This window comes from Coregonus clupeaformis, chromosome 19 (assembly GCF_020615455.1).
Source record: "Coregonus clupeaformis isolate EN_2021a chromosome 19, ASM2061545v1, whole genome shotgun sequence".
Classification (NCBI taxonomy): domain Eukaryota; kingdom Metazoa; phylum Chordata; class Actinopteri; order Salmoniformes; family Salmonidae; genus Coregonus; species Coregonus clupeaformis.
The window spans coordinates 2979774-2999419 of NC_059210.1; the positions used below are offsets into that span (position 1 = coordinate 2979774).

General features: G+C 41.1%; 1 protein-coding gene across 2 annotated transcripts; it reads left to right on the forward strand.

Moving 5' to 3' along the window:
• The first annotated feature begins 766 nt into the window (after positions 1-766).
• LOC121531693 (troponin I, fast skeletal muscle) lies at positions 767-17595 on the forward strand. Of its 2 annotated transcripts, none has more exons than XM_041837066.1 (7): positions 767-870; positions 5136-5168; positions 5624-5666; positions 5847-5975; positions 6148-6237; positions 16938-17114; positions 17248-17595. In XM_041837066.1, the coding sequence occupies exons 2-7, from the start codon at positions 5161-5163 to the stop codon at positions 17341-17343; spliced, it is 543 nt and encodes a 180-aa protein (XP_041693000.1). In that variant the 5' UTR covers positions 767-870; positions 5136-5160; the 3' UTR covers positions 17344-17595. The 2 variants fall into 2 exon arrangements, with proteins under 2 accessions (XP_041693000.1, XP_041693001.1); XM_041837067.1 differs by having other exon boundaries at positions 782-858.
• Positions 17596-19646: the final 2051 nt, after the last annotated feature.

Below are 19646 nucleotides of genomic sequence, written 5' to 3' on the forward strand. Positions count from 1 at the left end.
TAGCTAAAATATTAGACACACACCCAGACCTACCATTGCATTAGGTTTGTTAAAATAGAGCGCTCAACGTGAGAACTGATTACAAATGTTAATAATTAGGTAGCATTTCACTACACCCGCAATAACATATGCTAAACATGTGTATGTGACAAATAACATTTGATTAGATTTTTTGATTTGAATGGTTCCAAGTATCACTCAAAATGTTTCCAAGGTTCATTCTTTCATCCATAATGAAAACTTGAGTTTGTAGTAAAATAAATATCCATGAATCATCCTTGAAATCCTTGTCTATCTTACTTTTCTTTCAGTAAGAGATCCGAAAGTGACAGAACTGTCATCAAGTCATTTGGGCGCCTCAGGAGGCACGGACATCAGTCCCAGACACATGACGCCTCCGAGGTATGACCAGTTTAATAGTTTGACATCCTTTTACAATAAACAACATGGATGCCAGACAGTTGCACGTCTGGTGTTCTGAACATACTGCATGTGTGTGAATTATAGCATTCTATATTGCTGTTGATGTGAGTGGGCTTTAAAATTCTACCCCTCTATGCTCCTTATGGGTGATGGCATATGCTAAATAAAAGATAATGAAATAAGAACAACAATCTTGAAGGACGGGTTATTTATAATGGAGACGCTGAGGAGGGGAGGGAACAGGGAAACACTGTACTGTATTTCATGACCTTGTCAGCCCATTGGTTTGGTCTGTAATCCGCTTCCATAAAGAGAATGTAGGATTACAGAGAGAGATAGGAGAATGCAATATATACCTTCTTAACACTTGAGCTGCCTGCAGTCAGTCAGTCAGTCAGCTGGCCATCCCTTAACACGCCTGTGCTGCTCTCCTGGGTGAGTTCCAAGGTGAGAACCAATCATTATGTCTGTCTCTGTTCTGTACTTCTACCTAGTTAGACACTATCCAGAGGAGAGAAGAATAATTTAGAGGTTTTGATTTTTGGAGAAACGTATTTATTATATAGTAGCATGACGTCTTTTCGCCAACTTATTAATGAGTACTTGAAGTATTATAGTGATATGCCTATTACAGATTTAATGTCATTACTTGGCTGTTGGTTGAGAAAAATAAGATTGTTTATATAAAGATCTTAGCATGTGAAATGCATTTTAATTCGTGAAATGTAAGAGAATTGTATTGTGTATTGGAATTGGATTGGATTGTGATTACAACAGTTTTAATTGACTGTTATCATTGGCTATAGTCCAAGAGTGTTAGAATGTTTGGAAATCTTGATTTCTTTCCTGTAATCATACATTAAGGTGTTTGGATTGTTGCTTCACAGTAGTATTTGCATAAAGAAACGTTTCTCAGGTACCAGTAGTATATTAAATGTGTTTTAGTGAGCAGACATCAACTGTATAATTATCCATGGGGTGGTAAATGATTGATATATGTACTGATGATGTGACATACTGAAAGGGTACACCACCACAAGACATAAATCTGAAAGTGATCTACAAATGTTTTCCTTCCTGTCAACATCATATTTTGGACACAACTACACAGCCTGTTACAACATCATAGACATCTCTGATACATCATCTAATTCGCCATCTGGACATACACTGAGTGTACAAAACACTAGGAACACCTTCCTAATATTGAGTTGCACCCCCCTTTGCCCTCAGAACAGCCTCAATTCGTCGTGGCATGGACTTTACAAGGTGTCGAAAGCATTCCACAGCGATGTTGGCCCATGTTGACTCCAATGCTTCCCACAGTTGTATCAAGTTGGCTGGATGTCCTTTGGGTGGTGGACCATTTTTGATACACACAGGAAATTGTTGAGCATGAAAAACCCAGCAGTGTTACAGTTCTTGACACACTCAAACCGGTGCACCTGGCACCTACCATACCCTGTTCAAAGACACTTCAATATTTTGTCTTGCCCATTCACCCTCTGAATGGCACACATACACAATCCATGTCTCAATTGTCTCAAGGCTTAAAAATCCTTATTTAACCCGTCTCCTCTCCTTCATCTACACTGATTGAAGTGGATTTAGTAAGGAATCAAAACTTTCACCTGGATTCACCTGGTCAGTCTATGTCATGGAAAGAGCAGGTGTTCCTAATGTTTAGTACACCCAGTGTATTACCTAATTCACAATATTTGCTCAACTACATTTTTGGAGCCGCAAAAACGTCCTGCATTTTGATTTTGGATATGACTAAAGTACTGTACTTGAGTTCATAGGCATAGTGAGGATAAGTCTTTGGTAATAGATGACCCCATACCAGGGCAAGTTGAACAGCTGACATGTCAGCACACAAGAGTTGCTGTACCGTAAATACCTCTATGCCTGTGTAGTTGAGCTTATTGAAGCTGGAGTGATACTATTCCAATTTTAAAAGTAGTGTGCAGCTCTGTGAAGTACCCGCTCTTCTGCAGGTCTGAAATGTACTGTCTAGGACTGGAGTTTTTGAGAACTGTACTGCTTTAAATAGTATTATGGGACATTTATGGCTTTGGTTTATTGCACAATAAACTCATCTGAATTCGAATCTGAACAATAATTATCCTGGATAGAAAAAGAGAGATGCTTATAAACTCATTTTGACAATACATCTATTCAGTGTATGTAATCATGAAGAGTGGAGACAGTTGAGTTAGTGCACTGTACAGACCTGACAGAGCAGCAGCAGTTATTTTTGAGATGTGGCCTAACGTCATGGTCATCTAAGGGATGTTCTAGAAGGCAGTTGCACGGCTGGCACCACCAGCTGTCGTGTTGGGTTACTGTGACCTCTCGGAGACAAGCCTGCCATAACATAGAGCCACTTAAGACAAGATCTGGGCCCAATTTAGATCTCCTCCACTCAACTCAAGATAACTTTCCCATCTCCGGGGACACAATACCCAGAGCCCAGACCAAAGATTTGGAGTCGACTGAGTTTAAGGGATTCAGAATGTATTCTTATTACTTGTCTCAATTACAAAACCAAGCAAAGAAGTCCATAGTCAATTCTGGCTGCATGGCCCATGTTGGAAGTAGGGGAGAGCGGGGACAATTGTAACAAGGGACACACTCAATAACACAAATTAGAAACAACCTAGAGTGCTGTTATTCAATGTTCTTAAAAAAGTGAAATATTTTGCAGACTTTGACAACTGTTTTGTATTGACCTGTCTAACATTCTCAATTTATCTAAACCGACTGTATATAATACTATCAGTAATCTTATTGGTATAGTTTTCATATTGGTATAGTTGATGGAGGATAGACAGTGCCTTCGGAAAGTATTCAGCCCCTTGACTTTTTCCACATTTTGTTTAGTCACAGCCTTATTCTAAAATTGATTTTTTTTTTATTATCCTCATCAATCTACACAAAATACCCCATAATGACCAAAGCAAAACATTTTTGTTGTTGTTGTAAATGTAAAAAAAATAAACAATATAAATGCCTTATTTACATAAGTATTCAGACCCTTTGCTATGAGACTCAACATTGAGCTCAGGTGCATCCTGTTTCCATTGATCATCCTTGAGATGTTTCTACAACTTGATTGGAGTCTACCCGTGGTAAATTCAATTGATTGGACATGATTTGGAAAGGCACACACCTGTCTATATAAGGTCCCACAGTTGACAGTGCATGTCAGAGCAAAAACCAAGCCATGAGGTTGAAGGAAATGTCCGTAGAACTCCGAGACAGGATTGTGTCGAGGCACAGATCTGGGGAAGGGTACCAAAAAATGTCTGCAAAATTGAAGGTCCCCAAGAACACCGTGGCCTCCATCATTCTTAAATGGAAGAAGTTTGGAACCACCAAGACTCTTCCTAAAGCTGGCCACCCGGCCAAACTGAGCAATCGGGGGAGAAGGGCCTTGGTCAGGGAGGTGACCAAGAAGCCGATGGTCACTCTGACAGAGCTCTAGAGTTCCTCTGTGGACATGGGAGAACCTTCCACAAGGTCAACCCTCTCTGCAGCACTCCACCAATCAGGCCTTTATGGTGGCCAGACGGAAGCCACTCCTCAATAAAAGGCACATGAGAGCCCGCTTGGAGCTTGCCAAAAGGCACCTAAAGACTCAGACCCTGAGAAACAAGATTATCTGGTCTGATGACACCAAGATTGAACTCTTTGGCCTGAATGCCAAGCATCACGTCTGGAGGAAACCTGGCACCATCCCTACGGTGAAGCATGGTGGTGGCGGCATCATGCTGTGGGGATGTTTTTCAGCGGCAGGGACTGGGAGACTAGTCAGGATCGAGGGAAAGATGAACGGAGCAAAGTACAGAGAGATCCTTGATGAAAACCTGCTCCAGACCGCTCAGGACCTCCGACTGGGGCGAAAGTTGACCTTCCAACAGGACAATGACCATAAGCACACAGCCAAGACAATGCAGGAGTGGCTTAGGGACAAGTCTCTGAATGTCCTTGAGTGGCCCAGCCAGAGCCAGGACTTGAACCCGATCAAACATTTCTGGAGAGACCTGAAAATAGCTGTGCAATTTTAAGAAAAATAAGTGTTAATTAAACAATAGATAAGTAAAAAATAAAAGCAGAAAAATAACAGTAAGAGTAAAAGTAGCGAGGCTATATACAGGGGGCACCGGTACAGAGTCAATGTGCGGGGGCACCGGTTAGTCGAGGTAATTGAGGTCTTCTTGGGTATGACGCTACAAGCTTGAGAGGATCTGCAGAGAAGAATGGGAGAAACTCCCCAAATACAGGTGTGCCAAGCTTGTAGCCTCGCTACTGTTATTTTTACTGTTATTTTACTGCTTTTATTTTTTACTTATCTATTGTTTACTTAACACTTATTTTTCTTAAAACTGCATTGTTGGTTAAGGGCTTGTATGTAAGCATTTCACTGTAAGGTCAATACCTGTTGTATTCGGCGCATGTGACAAATACGATTTGATTTGATTTGATTTGACTCAAGGCTGTAATCGCTGCCAAAGGTGCTTCAACAAAGTACTGAGTAAAGGGTGTGAATACTAATGTAAATGTGATATTTCCGGAAATTTATAAAAAACAGTTTTTGCTTTGTCATTATGGGGTATTGTGTGTAGTTATTGTAGTTATGGGGTATTGATGGTAAAATGTTGGCTGTTATAAGTACACATTTCATGATGATTGTTGTTTTGCCTTTCTAGGAACAGAAGACACCAAACTGCCAAGATGGCTGAGTAAGTATAGGCCAATTGGTTGACATGTTCACTCTTTCTGGGCTTGTAGTTGAAACCATTTTTAAAATATTTTGTTTCCTTACAGAGAAAATTGGTTGTTTCATTTTGCTGAGTCATCACTTGCCATTGACTACAATGCATTATGAAAAAGTGTCTAAAGCATGTTGGAAAACGCTCCAAAACACTACAAACCAACTCATATTAAATCAGAATCCCATTCTGAATTGTCTCTGCACTAAATAAATAAAACATTTGTCCACTCTGCCATAAATCCATGTTTGAATGATTCTGTTTTCAACAACAACAACAACAAAAATATGCAATTATGGAATTATGGGACAGTGGAACACTTAAAAAATAAAATGTACAGAGACATCATTCTGAATGGGATTCTGATGTAATATGAGTTGGTTTGGAGTGTTACTAAACCTGACTTTCCCTCCTTGGTCCAATAGCAAGAAAGGCAATGTGTCCTCAAGCCGTAAGCATACTCTGAAGGTAAGGAATCCCACTCAGCCCATCCTTTAATGTTTTGTTTTGCATAGAATAAAAAAACTTAAATAATGTATAGAAAATCATAATATAACATACCTTTTTATAAGGTAGTGAAACAAAGGGAGATATAGGTCAATTGTCTTATCAACTGTCAAAATATAAGTTGTCGTTATTTGTCTCCAGAGTTGTATGCTGGCTGTTGCTAAGGATTTGCTCGAAGCTGAAGCATTAGAGAAAGTTAAAGAGAGGGAGCAATACATGGACGAGAACTGCCCTCCTCTGGAGATTCCCCACTCCAAGGATGATTTGGTGGTATGATATTCAGATATTCACAGACATTATTAAAAAATATCATACTTGCTTGATACAGTGTGCTGTATGAGTTGTGCTTCTATCAGGTTCAGCTGTACCAAGTAAGTTAAGGCATAAAAATAGGTATTATTTGCAGGTGGTAACATTTTCCTTTGTTGTATTCTTTCATTAGGACCTTTGCACAAAGATGTACAACAAAATCAATGTGATTGATGAGGAGAGATACAATTTAGAATACAAAGCAGTCATGGTTTGCAATGAGGTAAGCAACCCTCTTTTAATTGATTTATGTTTCAATATAAATATATATACAGTGCCTTCAGAAAGTATTCACACCCCTTGACTTTTTCCACATTTTGTTGTGTTACAAAGTGGGATTAAAATGGATTTAATTGTCATTTTTTTTGTCAATGATCTACACAAAATACTCTGTAATTTCAAAGTGGAAGAAAAAATCTAACAATTGTAGAACAAAACAAAAACACACCAAAACCATTTACATAAGTATTCACACGTTAGAATAACCTCTGGCAGCAATTACAGGTGTAAGTCTTTCTGCACATTTTTCTTTTTTAAATTCTTCAAGCTCTGTCAAGTTGGTTGTTGATCATTGCTAGACAGCCATTTTCAAGTCTTGCCATAGATTTTCAAGCTGATTTAAGTCAAAACTGTAACTAGGCCTCTTGGTAAGCAACTCCAGTGTTTTAGGTTATTGTCCTGCTGAAAGGTGAATTTCTCTCCCAGTGTCTGTTGAAAAGCAGACTGAACCAGGTTTTCTTGTAGGATTTTGCCTGTAGGTAGCTCTATTCCATTTCATATTATGCAACAATAAAAAAAATCTCCTTAGTCCTTGCCAATGACAAGCATACCCATAACATGAGGCAGCCATCACCATGCTTGAAAATGTGAAGAGTGGTACTCAGTGATATGTTGTGTTGGATTTGCCCCGACCAACGCCTTGTATTCAGGGCATGAAGTTAATTTCTTTACCACATTTTTTGCAGTTTTACTTTCGTGCTTTATTGCAAACAGGATGCATGTTTTGGAATATTTTTTATTCTGTACAGGCTTCTTTCTTTTCACTCTGACATTTAGGTTAGTACTGTGGAGTAACTACAATGTTGCTGATCCATTCTCAGTTTTCTCCTAACACATCCATAAAACTCAAACTTTTTTAAAGTCACCATTGGCCTCATGTTGAAATCCTTGAGCGCTTTCCTTCCTCTCCGTTGACTATGTTAGGAAGGACGCCTGTATCTTTGTAGTGACTGGGTGTTTTGATACACCATCCAAAGTGTAATTAATAGCTTCACCATTAATAGCTCAAAGGGATATCCAGTGTCTGTTTTTTGTTTTTTTTACCCATCTACCCTTCTTAGTGAGGCATTGGAAAACCTCCCTGGTCTTTGTGGTTGAATCAGTGTTTGTAATTCACTGCTCGACTGAGGGACCTTACAATTATATGTATATGTGGGGTACAGAGATGATGTACAGTGGCATGCGAAAGTATTCAACCCCTTGGCATTTATCCTATTTTGTTGCCTTACAACCTGGAATTAAAATTGATTTTTGGGGGGTTTGTATCATTTGATTTAGACAACATGCCTACCACTTTGAAGATGCAAAATATTTTTTTTGTGAAACAAAGAAGAAATAAGACAAAACAACAGAAAACTTGAGCGTGCATAACTATTCACCCCCCTCCCCCCCGCAAAGTCAATACTATGTAGAGCCACCTTTTGCAGCAATTACAGCTGCAAGTCTTCTTGGGGTATGTCTCTATAAGCTTGGCACATCTAGCCACTGGGATTTCTGCCCATTCTTCAAGGCAAAACTGCTCCAGCTCCTTCAAGTTGGATGGGTTCCACTGGTGTACAGCAATCTTTAATTCATACCACAGATTCTCAATTGGATTGAGGTCTGGGCTTTGACTAGGCCATTCCAAGACATTTAAATGTTTCCCATTAAACCACTCGAGTGTTGCTTTAGCAGTATGCTTAGGGTCATTGTCCTGCTGAAAGGTGAAACTCCGTCCCAGTCTCAAATCTCTGGAAGACTGAAACAGTTTTCCTTCAAGAATTTCTCTGTATTTAGCGCCATCCATCATTCCTTCAATTCTGACCAGTTTCCCAGTCCCTGCCGATGAACAATGAAAAACATCCCCACAGCATGATGCTGCCACCACCATGCTTCACTGTGGGGATGGTGTTCTCGGGGTGATGAGAGGTGTTGGGTTTGCGGTTTGTTGTGGTACCATATTCTTTCAATTTTTTTGTAATGGATTTAATGGTGCTCCGTGGGATGTTCAAAGTTTCAGATATTTTTTTATAACCCAACCCTGATCTGTACTTCTCCACAACTTTGTCCCTGACCTGTTTGGAGAGCTCCTTGGTCTTCATGGTGCCACTTGCTTGGGAGGCCAGTATGAAAAAAATTAATATGTATGCACTCACATACTGGATACACACTCATACACTGGATAAGAGTGTCTGCTAAATGACTAAAAATGTAAAATGTAAACAATGTGGTGCCCCTTGCTTAGTGGTGTTGCAGACTCTGGGGCCTTTCAGAACAGGTGTATATATACTGAGATCATTTGACAGATCATGTGACACTTAGATTACACACAGATGGACTTTATTTAACTAATTATGTGACTTCTGAAGGTAATTGGTTGCACCAGATCTTATTTAGGGGCTTCATAGCAAAGGGGGTGAATACATATGCATGCACCACATTTCCAAAATGTATTTATTTGACATTTTTGATACAAGTTATTTTTTTCATTTCACTTTACCAATTTGGACTATTTTGTGTATGTCCATTACATGAAATCCAAATAAAAATCCATTTAAATTACAGGTTGTAATGCAACAAAATAGGAAAAACGACAAGGGGGATGAATACTTTGCAAGGCACTGTCTTCAATCCCTCCTTATCCCCACTTGCTTCAAGATGTCCACCATTGTTCTTGTACCCAAGAAAGTGAAGGTAACTGAACTAAATTATTATCACCCCGTAGCAATCACTTCATGAAGTGCTTTGAGAGACTAGTTAAGGATCATATCACCTCCACCTTACCCGACACTGTAGACCCACTACAATTTGCCTACCGCCAACAGATCCATTGATGACGCAATCGCCATCACACTGCCCTAACCCATCTGGACAAGCAGAATACCTATGTAAGAATGCTTTTCATCGACTACAGCTCAGCCTTCAACACCATAGTGCCCTCCAAAATCATCACTAAGCTTGCTTGGGGGCATGGGTCTGAACCCAACCCTGTGCAACTGGGTCCTGGACTTCCTGACGGGCCAACCCCAGGTGGTGAAGGTAGGCAACAACACCTCCGCCACGCTGATCCTCAACACGGGGAACCCACAAGGGTGCGTGCTCAGCCCCCTCCTTTACACCCTGTTCACCCATGACTTTGTTGCCACACACGTCTCCAACTCAATCATCAAGTTTGCTGACGACACAACAGTGGTATTCCTGATTACCAACAACAACGAGACAGCCTACAGGGAGGAGGTCAGGGCCCTGGCAGAGTGCTACCAGGAAAATAATCTCTCCCTCAACGTCAACAAAACGAAGGAGCTGATTGTGGACTTCAGGAGACAGCAGAGAGAGCACGCCCCCATCCACATCAACAGGGCCGCAGTGGAGAGGGTGAAAATATTCAAGTTCTTCAGCATGCACATCACTGAAACCTCAAATGGACCATTCCCACAGACAGTGTGGTGAAGAAGGCACAACAGCGCCTCTTTAACTTCAGGAGGCTAAAGAAATGTGGTTTTACCCCTAAAACCCTCATGAAATTCTACAGAGCACCATTGAGAGCATCCTGTCGGTATGCATCACTGCTGGTACGGCAATTTCACCGTCCGCAACCGCAGGGCTTTCCAGAAGGTGGTGTAGTCAGCCCAACGCTTCACCGGGGGCACACTGCCTGCCCTCCCGGACATCTACAGCACCCGCTGTCACAGTAAGGCCAAGAAGATCATTAAGTACCTCAGCCACTCGAGCCACGGACTGTTCACCCCGCTACCATCTAGAAGGCGGAGACAGTACAGGTGCATCAAAGTTGGGAACGAGAGACTGAAAAACAGCTTCAATCTCCAGGTCATCAGACTGTTAAATAGTCACCAGCAGCCGGCCTCCACCCAGTACCCTACCCTGAACCTTAGTCACTGTTACTAGTCGGCTACCACCCGGTACTCTACCCTGCACCTTAGAGACTGCTGCCCTATGTACATAGTCATTGAACACTGGTCACTTTCAACACTGGTGTCTACCTCATGAAGCTGGTTGAGAGAATGCCGAAAGTGTGAAAAGCTGTTATCAAGGCAAAGGGTGGCTACTTTGAAGAAGATGCAATCTAAAATATATTTTGATTTGTTTAATACTTTTTTGGTTACAACATGATTCCATATGTATTATTTCATAGTTTTGATGTCTCCACTATTATTCTACAATGTGTGTGTCCAAACTTTTGAATGGTACTGTGTATATATACAGTGAGGGAAAAAAGTATTTGATCCCCTGCTGATTTTGTACATTTGCCCACTGACAAAGAAATGATATAATTTTAATGGTAGGTTTATTTGAACAGTGAGAGACAGAATAACAACAAAAAAATCCAGATAAACGCATGTCAAAAATGTTATAAATTGATTTGCATTTTAATGAAGGAAATAAGTATTTGACTCCTCTGCAAAACATGACTTAGTACTTGGTGGCAAAACCCTTGTTGGCAATTACAGAGGTCAGACGTTTCTTGTAGTTGGCCACCAGGTTTGCACACATCTCAGGAGGGATTTTTTCCCACTCCTCTTTGCAGATCTTCTCCAAGTCATTAACGTTTTGAGGCTGACGTTTGGCAACTCGAACCTTCAGCTCCCTCCACAGATTTTCTATGGGATTAATGTCTGGAGACTGGCTAGGCCGCTCCAGGACCTTAATGTGCTTCTTCTTGAGCCACTCCTTTGTTGCCTTGGCCGTGTGTTTTGGGTCATTGTCATGCTGGAATACCCATCCACGACCCATTTTCAATGCCCTGGCTGAGGGAAGGAGGTTCTCACCCAAGATTTGATGGTACATGGCCCGGTCCATCGTCCGTTTGATGCGGTGAAGTTGTCCTGTCCCCTTAGCAGAAAAACACCCCCAAAGCATAATGTTTCCACCTCCATGTTTGACGGTTGGGATGGTGTTCTTGGGGTCATAGGCAGCATTCCTCCTCCTCCAAACACGGCGAGTTGAGTTGATGCCAAAGAGCTCCATTTTGGTCTCATCTGACCACAACACTTTCACCCAGTTCTCCTCTGAATCATTCAGATGTTTATTGGCAAACTTCAGACGGCATGTATATGTGCTTTCTTGAGCAGGGGGACCTTGCGGGCACTGCAGGATTTCAGTCCTTCACGGCGTAGTGTGTTACCAATTGTTTTCTTGGTGACTATGGTCCCAGCTGCCTTGAGATCATTGACAATATCTTCCCGTGTAGTTCTGGGCTGATTCCTCACCGTTCTCATGATCATTGCAACTCCACAAGGTGAGATCTTGCATGGAGCCCCAGGCCGAGGGAGATTGACAGTTATTTTGTGTTTCTTCCATTTGAGAATAATCGCACCAACTGTTGTCACCTTCTCACCAAGCTGCTTGGCGATGGTCTTGTAGCCCATTCCAGCCTTGTGTAGGTCTACAATCTTGTCCCTGACATCCTTGGAGAGCTCTTTGGTCTTGGCCATGGTGGTAGGTTTGGAATCTGATTGATTGATTGCTTCTGTGGACAGGTGTCTTTTATACAGGTAACAAGCTGAGATTAGGAGCACTCCCTTTAAGAGTGTGCTCCTAATCTCAGCTTGTTACCTGTATAAAAGACAGCTGGGAGCCAGAAATCTTTCGGATTGAGAGGGGGTTAAATACTTATTTTCCTCATTAAAATGCAAATAAATGTATAACATTTTTGACATGCGTTTTTCTGGATTTTTTTGTTGTTATTCTGTCTCTCACTGTTCAAATAAACCTACCATTAAAATTATAGACTGATCATTTCTTTGTCATTGGGCAAACGTACAAAATCAGCAGGGGATCAAATACTTTTTTCCCTCACTGTATATGTATATACAGTGGGGAGAACAAGTATTTTATACACTGCCGATTTTGCAGGTTTTCCTACTTACAAAGCATGTAGAGGTCTGTAATTTTTATCATAGGTACACTTCAACTGTGAGAGACAGAATCTAAAACAAAAATCCAGAAAATCACTTTGTATGCTTTTTAAGTAATTAATTTACATTTTATTGCATGACATAAGTATTTGATCACCTACCAACCAGTAAGAATTCCGGCTCTCACAGACCTGTTAGTTTTTCTTTAAGAAGCCCTTCTGTTCTCCACTCATTACCTGTATTAACTGTACCTGTTTGAACTCGTTACCTGTATAAAAGACACCTGTCCACACACTCAATCAAACAGACTCCAACCTCTCCACAATGGCCAAGACCAGAGAGCTGTGTAATGACATCAGGGATAACATTGTAGACCTGCACAAGGCTGGGATGGGCTACAGGACAATAGGCAAGCAGCTTTGTGAGAAGGCAACAACTGTTGGCGCAATTATTAGAAAATGGAAGAAGTTCAAGATGACGGTCAATCACTCTCGGTCTGGGGCTCCATGCAAGATCTCACCTCGTGGGGCATCAATGATCATGAGGAAGGTGAGGGATCAGCCCAGAACTACACGGCAAGACCTGGTCAATGACCTGAAGAGAGCAGGGACCACAGTCTCAAAGAAAACCATTAGTAACACACTACGCCGTCATGGATTAAAATCCTGCAGCGCACGCAAGGTCCCCCTGTTCAAGCCAGCGCATGTCCAGGCCCGTCTGAAGTTTGCCAATGACCATCTGGATGATCCAGAGGAGGAATGGGAGAAGGTCATGTGGTATGATGAGACAGAAATATAGCTTTTTGGTCTAAACTCCACTCGCCGTGTTTGGAGGAAGAAGAAGGATGAGTAAAACCCCAAGAACACCCTGCCAACCGTGAAGCATGGAGGTGGAAACATCATTCTTTGGGGATGCTTTTCTGCAAAGGGGACAGGACGACTGCACCGTATTGAGGGGAGGATGGATGGGGCCATGTATCGCAATATCTTGGCCAACAACCTCCTTCCCTCAGTTAGAGCATTGAAGATGGGTCGTGGCTGGGTCTTCCAGCATGACAACGACCCGAAACACACAGCCAGGGCAACTAAGGAGTGGCTCCGTAAGAAGAATCTCAAGGTCCTGGAGTGGCCTAGCCAGTCTCCAGACCTGAACCCAATAGAAAATCTTTGGAGGGAGCTGAAAGTCCGTATTGCCCAGCGACAGCCCCGAAACCTGAAGGTTCTGGAGAAGGTCTGTATGGAGGAGTGGGCCAAAATCCCTGGTGCAGTGTGTGCAAACCTGGTCAAGACCTACAGGAAACGTATGATCTCTGTAATTGCAAACAAAGGTTTCTGTACCAAATATTAAAGTTTTGCTTTTCTGATGTATCAAATACTTAGGTCATGCAATAACATGCAAATTAATTACTTAAAAATCATACAAAGTGATTTTCTGGATTTTTGTTTTAGATTCTGTCTCTCACAGTTGAAGTGTACCTATGATAAAAATTACAGACCTCTACATGCTTTGTAAGTAGGAAAACCTACAAAATCGCAGTGTATCAAATACTTGTTCTACAGTTGACGTCGGAAGTTTACATACACCTTAGCCAAATACATTTAATCCTAGTAAAAATTGCCTGTTTTAGGTCAGTTTGGATCACCACTTTATTTTAAGAATGTGAAATGTCAGAATAATAGTAGAGAGAATAATTTATTTCAGCTTTTATTTATTTCATCATATTCCCAGTAGGTCAGAAGTTTACATACACTGAATTTGTATTTGGTAGCATTGCCTTTAAATTGTTTAACTTGGGTCAAATGTTTTGGGTAGCCTTCCACAAGCTTCCCACAATAAGTTGGGTGAATTCTGGCCCATTCCTCCTGACAGAGCTTGTGTAACTGAGTCAGGTTTGTAGGCCTCCTTGCTCAGGTAGCCTTCCACAAGCTTCCCACAATAAGTTGTGGAGGTCTACAATTTTTTTTCTGAGGTCTTGGCTGATTTATTTCGATTTTCCCATGATGTCAAGCAAAGAGGCAATGAGTTTGAAGGTAGGCCTTGAAATACATCCATAGGTACACCTCCAATTGACTCAAATGATGCTTCTAAAGCCATGACATCATTTTCTGGAATTTTCCAAGCTGTTTAAAGGCACAATCAACTTAGTGTATGTAAACTTCTGACCCACTGGAATTGTGATACAGTGAATTATAAGTGAAATAATCTGTCGCTAAACAATTGTTGGGAAAATTGCTTGTGTCTTGCTCAAAGTAGATTTCCTAACCAACTTGCCCAAAATATAGTTTGTTAACAGGAAATGTGGGGAGTGGCTGAAAAACACGTTTTAATGACTCCAACCTAAGTGTATGTAAACTTCTGACTTCGACTGTATATATATATTCCGGACTCGGACATTGCTCGTTCTGATATTTCTTAATTTTGTAATACATTTTTGGGGGGGATTTATGTGTATTGTTTTGTATTGTTAGTTACAACCTGTAATTTAAATATATTTTTATTTGGATTTCATGTAATGGACATACACAAAATAGTCCAAATTGGTGAAGTGGAATGAAAATAATAACTTGTTTAAAAAAATAACGGAAAAGTGGTGCGTGCATATGTATTCACCCCCTTTGCTATGAAGCCCCTAAATAAGATCGGGTTTAACCAATTAATTTCAGAAGTCACATAATTAGTTAAATAAAGTCCACCTGTGTGCAATCTAAGTGTCACATGATCTGTCACATGATCTCAGTATATATACACCTGTTCTGAAAGGCCCCAGAGTCTGCAACACCACTAAGCAAGGGGCACCACCAAGCAAGTGGCACCATGAAGACCAAGGAGCTCTCCAAACAGGTCAGGGTCAAAATATCAGAAAATTTGAACATCCCACGGAGCACCATTAAATCCATTCTTAAAAAATGGAAAGAATATGGCACCACAACAAACCTGCCAAGAGAGGGCCACCCACCAAAACTCATGGACCAGGCAAGGAGGGCATTAATCAGAGAGGCAACAAAGAGACCAAAGATAACCCTGAAGGAGCTGCAAAGTTCCACAGCGGAGATTGGAGTATCTGTCCATAGGACCACTTTAAGCCGTACACTCCACAAAGCTGGGCTTTATGGAAGAGTGGCCAGAAAAAAGCCATTGCTTAAAGAAGAAAATAAGCAAACACGTTTGGTGTTTGCCAAAAGGCATGTGGGAGACTCCCCAAACATATGGAAGAAGGTCCTCTGGTCAGATGAGACTAAAATTGAGCTTTTTGGCCATCAAGGAAAACGCTATGTCTGGCGCAAACCCAACACCTCTCATCACCCCGAGAACACCATCCCCACAGTGAAGCATGGTGGTGGCAGCATCATGCTGTGGGGATGTTTTTCATCGGCAGGGACTGGGAAACTGGTCAGAATTGAAGGAATGATGGATGGCGCTAAATACAGAGAAATTCTTGAAGGAAACCTGTTTGTCTTCCAGAGATTTGAGACTGGGACGGAGGTTCACCTTCCAGCAGGACAATGACCCTAAGCATACTGCTAAAGCAACACTAGTGGTTTAAGGGGAAACATTTAAATGTCTTGGAATGGCCTAGTCAAAGCCCAGACCTCAATCCAATTGAGAATCTGTGGTATGACTTAAAGATTGCTGTACACCAGTGGAACCCGTCCAACTTGAAGGAGCTTGAGCAGTTTTGCCTTGAAGAATGTGCAAGAATCCCAGTGGCTAGATGTGCCAAGCTTATAGAGACATACCCCAAGAGACTTGCAGCTGTAATTGCTGAAAAAATGTATACATATAATTGAAGGTCCCTCAGTCGAACAGTGAATTACAAACACTGATTCAACCACAAAGACCAGGGAGGTTTTCCAATGCCTCTCAAAGAAGGGTAAATGGGTAAAAAAAAAAAAAATTCCAGGTTAGGCAACAAAATAGGAAAAATGCCAAGGGGGGTGAATACTTTCGCAAGCCACTGTAACATCTGGAAAATATGTGTACACAACCAATACAATTTGATTTGTTTGATGTGATGTGATGTGATGTATTCTCAGAAATTTTGGGAAATTATAATATTTTATTAAAATACAATTGGTCAGAGAAGTAGATTTTGTTTAACAAGTAGTACTTTTTTTCCTCAAAAAGGTAAAGGTCCAAATTATTGACACAGATGGCCATTGCAAAATGTTGATTTTGGGGCCAATTAACCATTTATTTGTGTATTTTGATGTGTGCTTGGGGTTATTGTCTTTCTGGAAGATCCACATGCGGCCAAGCTTCAGCCTCCTGGCAGAGGCAACCACAACATCAAAGATCCACCACCGTATTTTACAGTAGGTATAGGGTTCTTTTCTGCATATGATTCCTCTTTTTGACAAAAAAACCCACCACTGATGTTTTTGGGAAAAGAGCTCTATTTTCATGTCATCCAACAAATGTAAACGCCTGGAAGTTTGGTAAACGGCATTGGCACTTGGATTGGAACCGGTGCTATGGTCAGATGACATGAAAATAAATATATTTTGCCACACACACCAGTGGTGGGTTGGGCGTTGAAAAGAGGAATTATATGCAGAAAATAACCCCCCATATCTACTGTAAAATATGGTTGTGGATCTTTGATGTTATGGGGCTACTTTGTTTCCACTGGTGCTTGGGCACCAAGGCACTTAAATCTTTTGTCTTGCCCATTCACTCTCTGAATGGCACACATACACAATCCATGTCTCAATTGTCTCAAGGCGTATTGTTTCCTCCGTTGACCCCTCCTGAATGACTGATTTTCCTGTTAAAATATTCCACCCACCAGGTTATAGACCTAAACATTAAAATCGTTGACATGAGGGGCAAGTTCAAGAAGCCAGCACTGAAGAAAGTGCGTATGTCTGCTGATGCTATGCTCCAGGCTCTGCTCGGCTCCAAGCACAAGGTGACCATGGATCTGAGATCCAACCTGAAACAAGTTAAGAAAGATGAGAAGAAAGAGGTGAGTATCTGTCCATTAGGCTAACACATTATATTATAGAGATATCCCATCGGGAGACATTGTTCATGTTGAATGAACTTTAGGCCTTACAATTCCACCGTTCATTGTCTTCTCACCCTTTCTATCATCACAGGATAAGGATTTGCGTGACGTTGGTGACTGGCGTAAGAACATTGATGACAAGGCTGGCATGGATGGCAGGAAGAAGATGTTTCAGGGAGATTCTTAGATCATTGGGCTTTGTTTGTGTGATGTGGTTGACTACTCTCCTGTAACATCTTGCTGTCAACCACATACTGATACCCATTACAACCAATATTGTAACTATGTAACACATTTTTGTTTATTTTGAAGACCGAAAGAAACAGACAAAAAACAGAAACAAGATGTGTGTAATTGTTTGACAGTTGGTTTACTGCTTTACTCACTGTAGTAGAGGTAAAAGTGGAAAACTTTTCTAATAAATTGCCTTTAAAGGAAATCTTTCTTAATTTCTATTATTTATATTTTGTCAAGCTGATACACTAAGAGAACTAAAATGCTACAGTACCAGTAAAACGTTTGGACACACTTACTCATTCCAGGGTTTTTCTTTATTTGTACTATTTTCTACATTGTAGAATAGTGAAGACATCAACAATATGAAATAACACATATGGAATCATGTAGTAACCAAAAAAGTGCTAAACAAATCAAAATATATTTTATATTTGAGATTCTTCAAATAGCCACCCTTTGCCTTGATGACAGCTTTGCGCACTCTTGGCATTCTCTCAACCAGCTTCACCTGGAATGCTTTTCCAACAGTCTTGAAGGAGGTCCCATATATGCTGAGCATTTGTTGGCTGCTTTTCCTTCACTCTACCTTCCGACTCATCCCAAACCATCTCAATTGAGTTGAGGTCGGGTGATTGTGGAGGCCATGTCATCTGATGCAGCACCTCATCACTCTCCTTCTTGGTAAAATAGCCCTTACACAGCCTGGAGGTTTGTTGGGTCATTGTCCTGTTGAAAAACAAATGATAGTCCCACTAAGCCCAAACCAGATGGGATGGCGTATCGCTGCAGAATGCTGTGGTAGCCATGCTGGTTAAGTGTGCCTTGAATTCTAAATAAATGACAGACAGTGTCACCAGCAAAGCACCCCCACACCATAACACCTCCTCCTCCATGCTTTACGGTGGAAACTACACATGCGGAGATCATCCGTTCACCCTTACCGCGTCTCACAAAGACACGGTGGTTTGAACTAAAAATCTCCAATTTGGACTCCAGACCAAAGGACACATTTCCACCGGTCTAATGTCCATTGGTTGTGTTTCATAACCCAAGCAAGTCTCTTCTTCTTATTGGTGTCCTTTAGTATCACTTTCTTTGCAGAAATTTGACCATGAAGGCCTGATTCACACAGTCTCCTCTGAACAGTTGATGTTGAGCTGTGTCTGTTATTTGCGCCGTGCTCTACCAGCTGAGCTACAGAGGACCACCAAGGTAGTGGGTTCGATCCCCGGGACCACCCATACACAAAAAATGTATGCACGCATGACTGTAAGTCGCTTTGGATAAAAGCGTCTGCTAAATGGCATATTATTATTATTTATTATTATTTGAACTCTGTGAAGCATATATTTGGGCTGCAATTTCTGAGGCTAGTAACTCTAATGAACTCATCCTCTGCAGCAGAGGTAAGTCTGGGTCCATTCCTGTGGCGGTCCTCATGAGAGCCAGTTTCATCATAGCGCTTGACGGTTTTTGCGACTGCACTTGAAGAAACTTTCAAAGTTCTTGAAATGTTCCGTATTGACTGACCTTCATGTCTTAAAGTAATGATGGACTGCTGTTTCTCTTTGCTTATTTGAGCTGTTCTTGCCATAATATGGACTTGGTCTTTTACCAAATAGGGCTATCTTCTGTATACCCCCCCCTACCCTGTCACAACACAACTGATTGACTCAAAAGCATTAAGAAGGAAAGAAATTCCACAAATTAACTTTTAAGAAGGCACACCTGTTAATTGAAATTCATTCCAGGTGACTACCCCATGAAGCTGGTTGAGAGAATGCCAATAGTGCAAAGCTGTCATCAAGGCAAAGGGTGGCTATTTGAAGAATCTCAAATGTAAAATATATTTTGATTTGTTTAACACTTCTTTGGTTACTACATGATTCCATATGTGTTATTTCATAGTTTTGATGTCTTCATTATTATTCTACAATGTAAAACATTTTAAAAAATAAAGACAAACCCTTGAATGAGTAGGTGTGTCCAAACTCTTGACTGATAGTGTATATCTCGGAACCGCTATCCTGTACTTTTACCGTATGGAGTGGACCTTGGTATTGTTCTAGACTGGAGTGCTTAGTTGTCCACACGCAAATTGAGAAGTCCACACGCAAATCACTGCTATAGTTGATACTCATCTCAATGGAGTCTAAATGGAGCAGCATGTAACAAGTTTCTTGGGGTTTTGAAATCAATGCTTTCTGTCATGTTATACAACTGTATTTGGATAAAGAACACTTTTCAAGACAT

Excerpts from the sequence above, each read along its gene's own strand:
- LOC121531693 (XM_041837066.1), top strand. Across the intron at positions 5,976-6,147 it reads ACTCCAAGGATGATTTGGTG|GACCTTTGCACAAAGATGTA; the intron begins GTATGATATTCA and ends TTCTTTCATTAG. Across the intron at positions 17,115-17,247 it reads AGAAAGATGAGAAGAAAGAG|GATAAGGATTTGCGTGACGT; the intron begins GTGAGTATCTGT and ends CTATCATCACAG.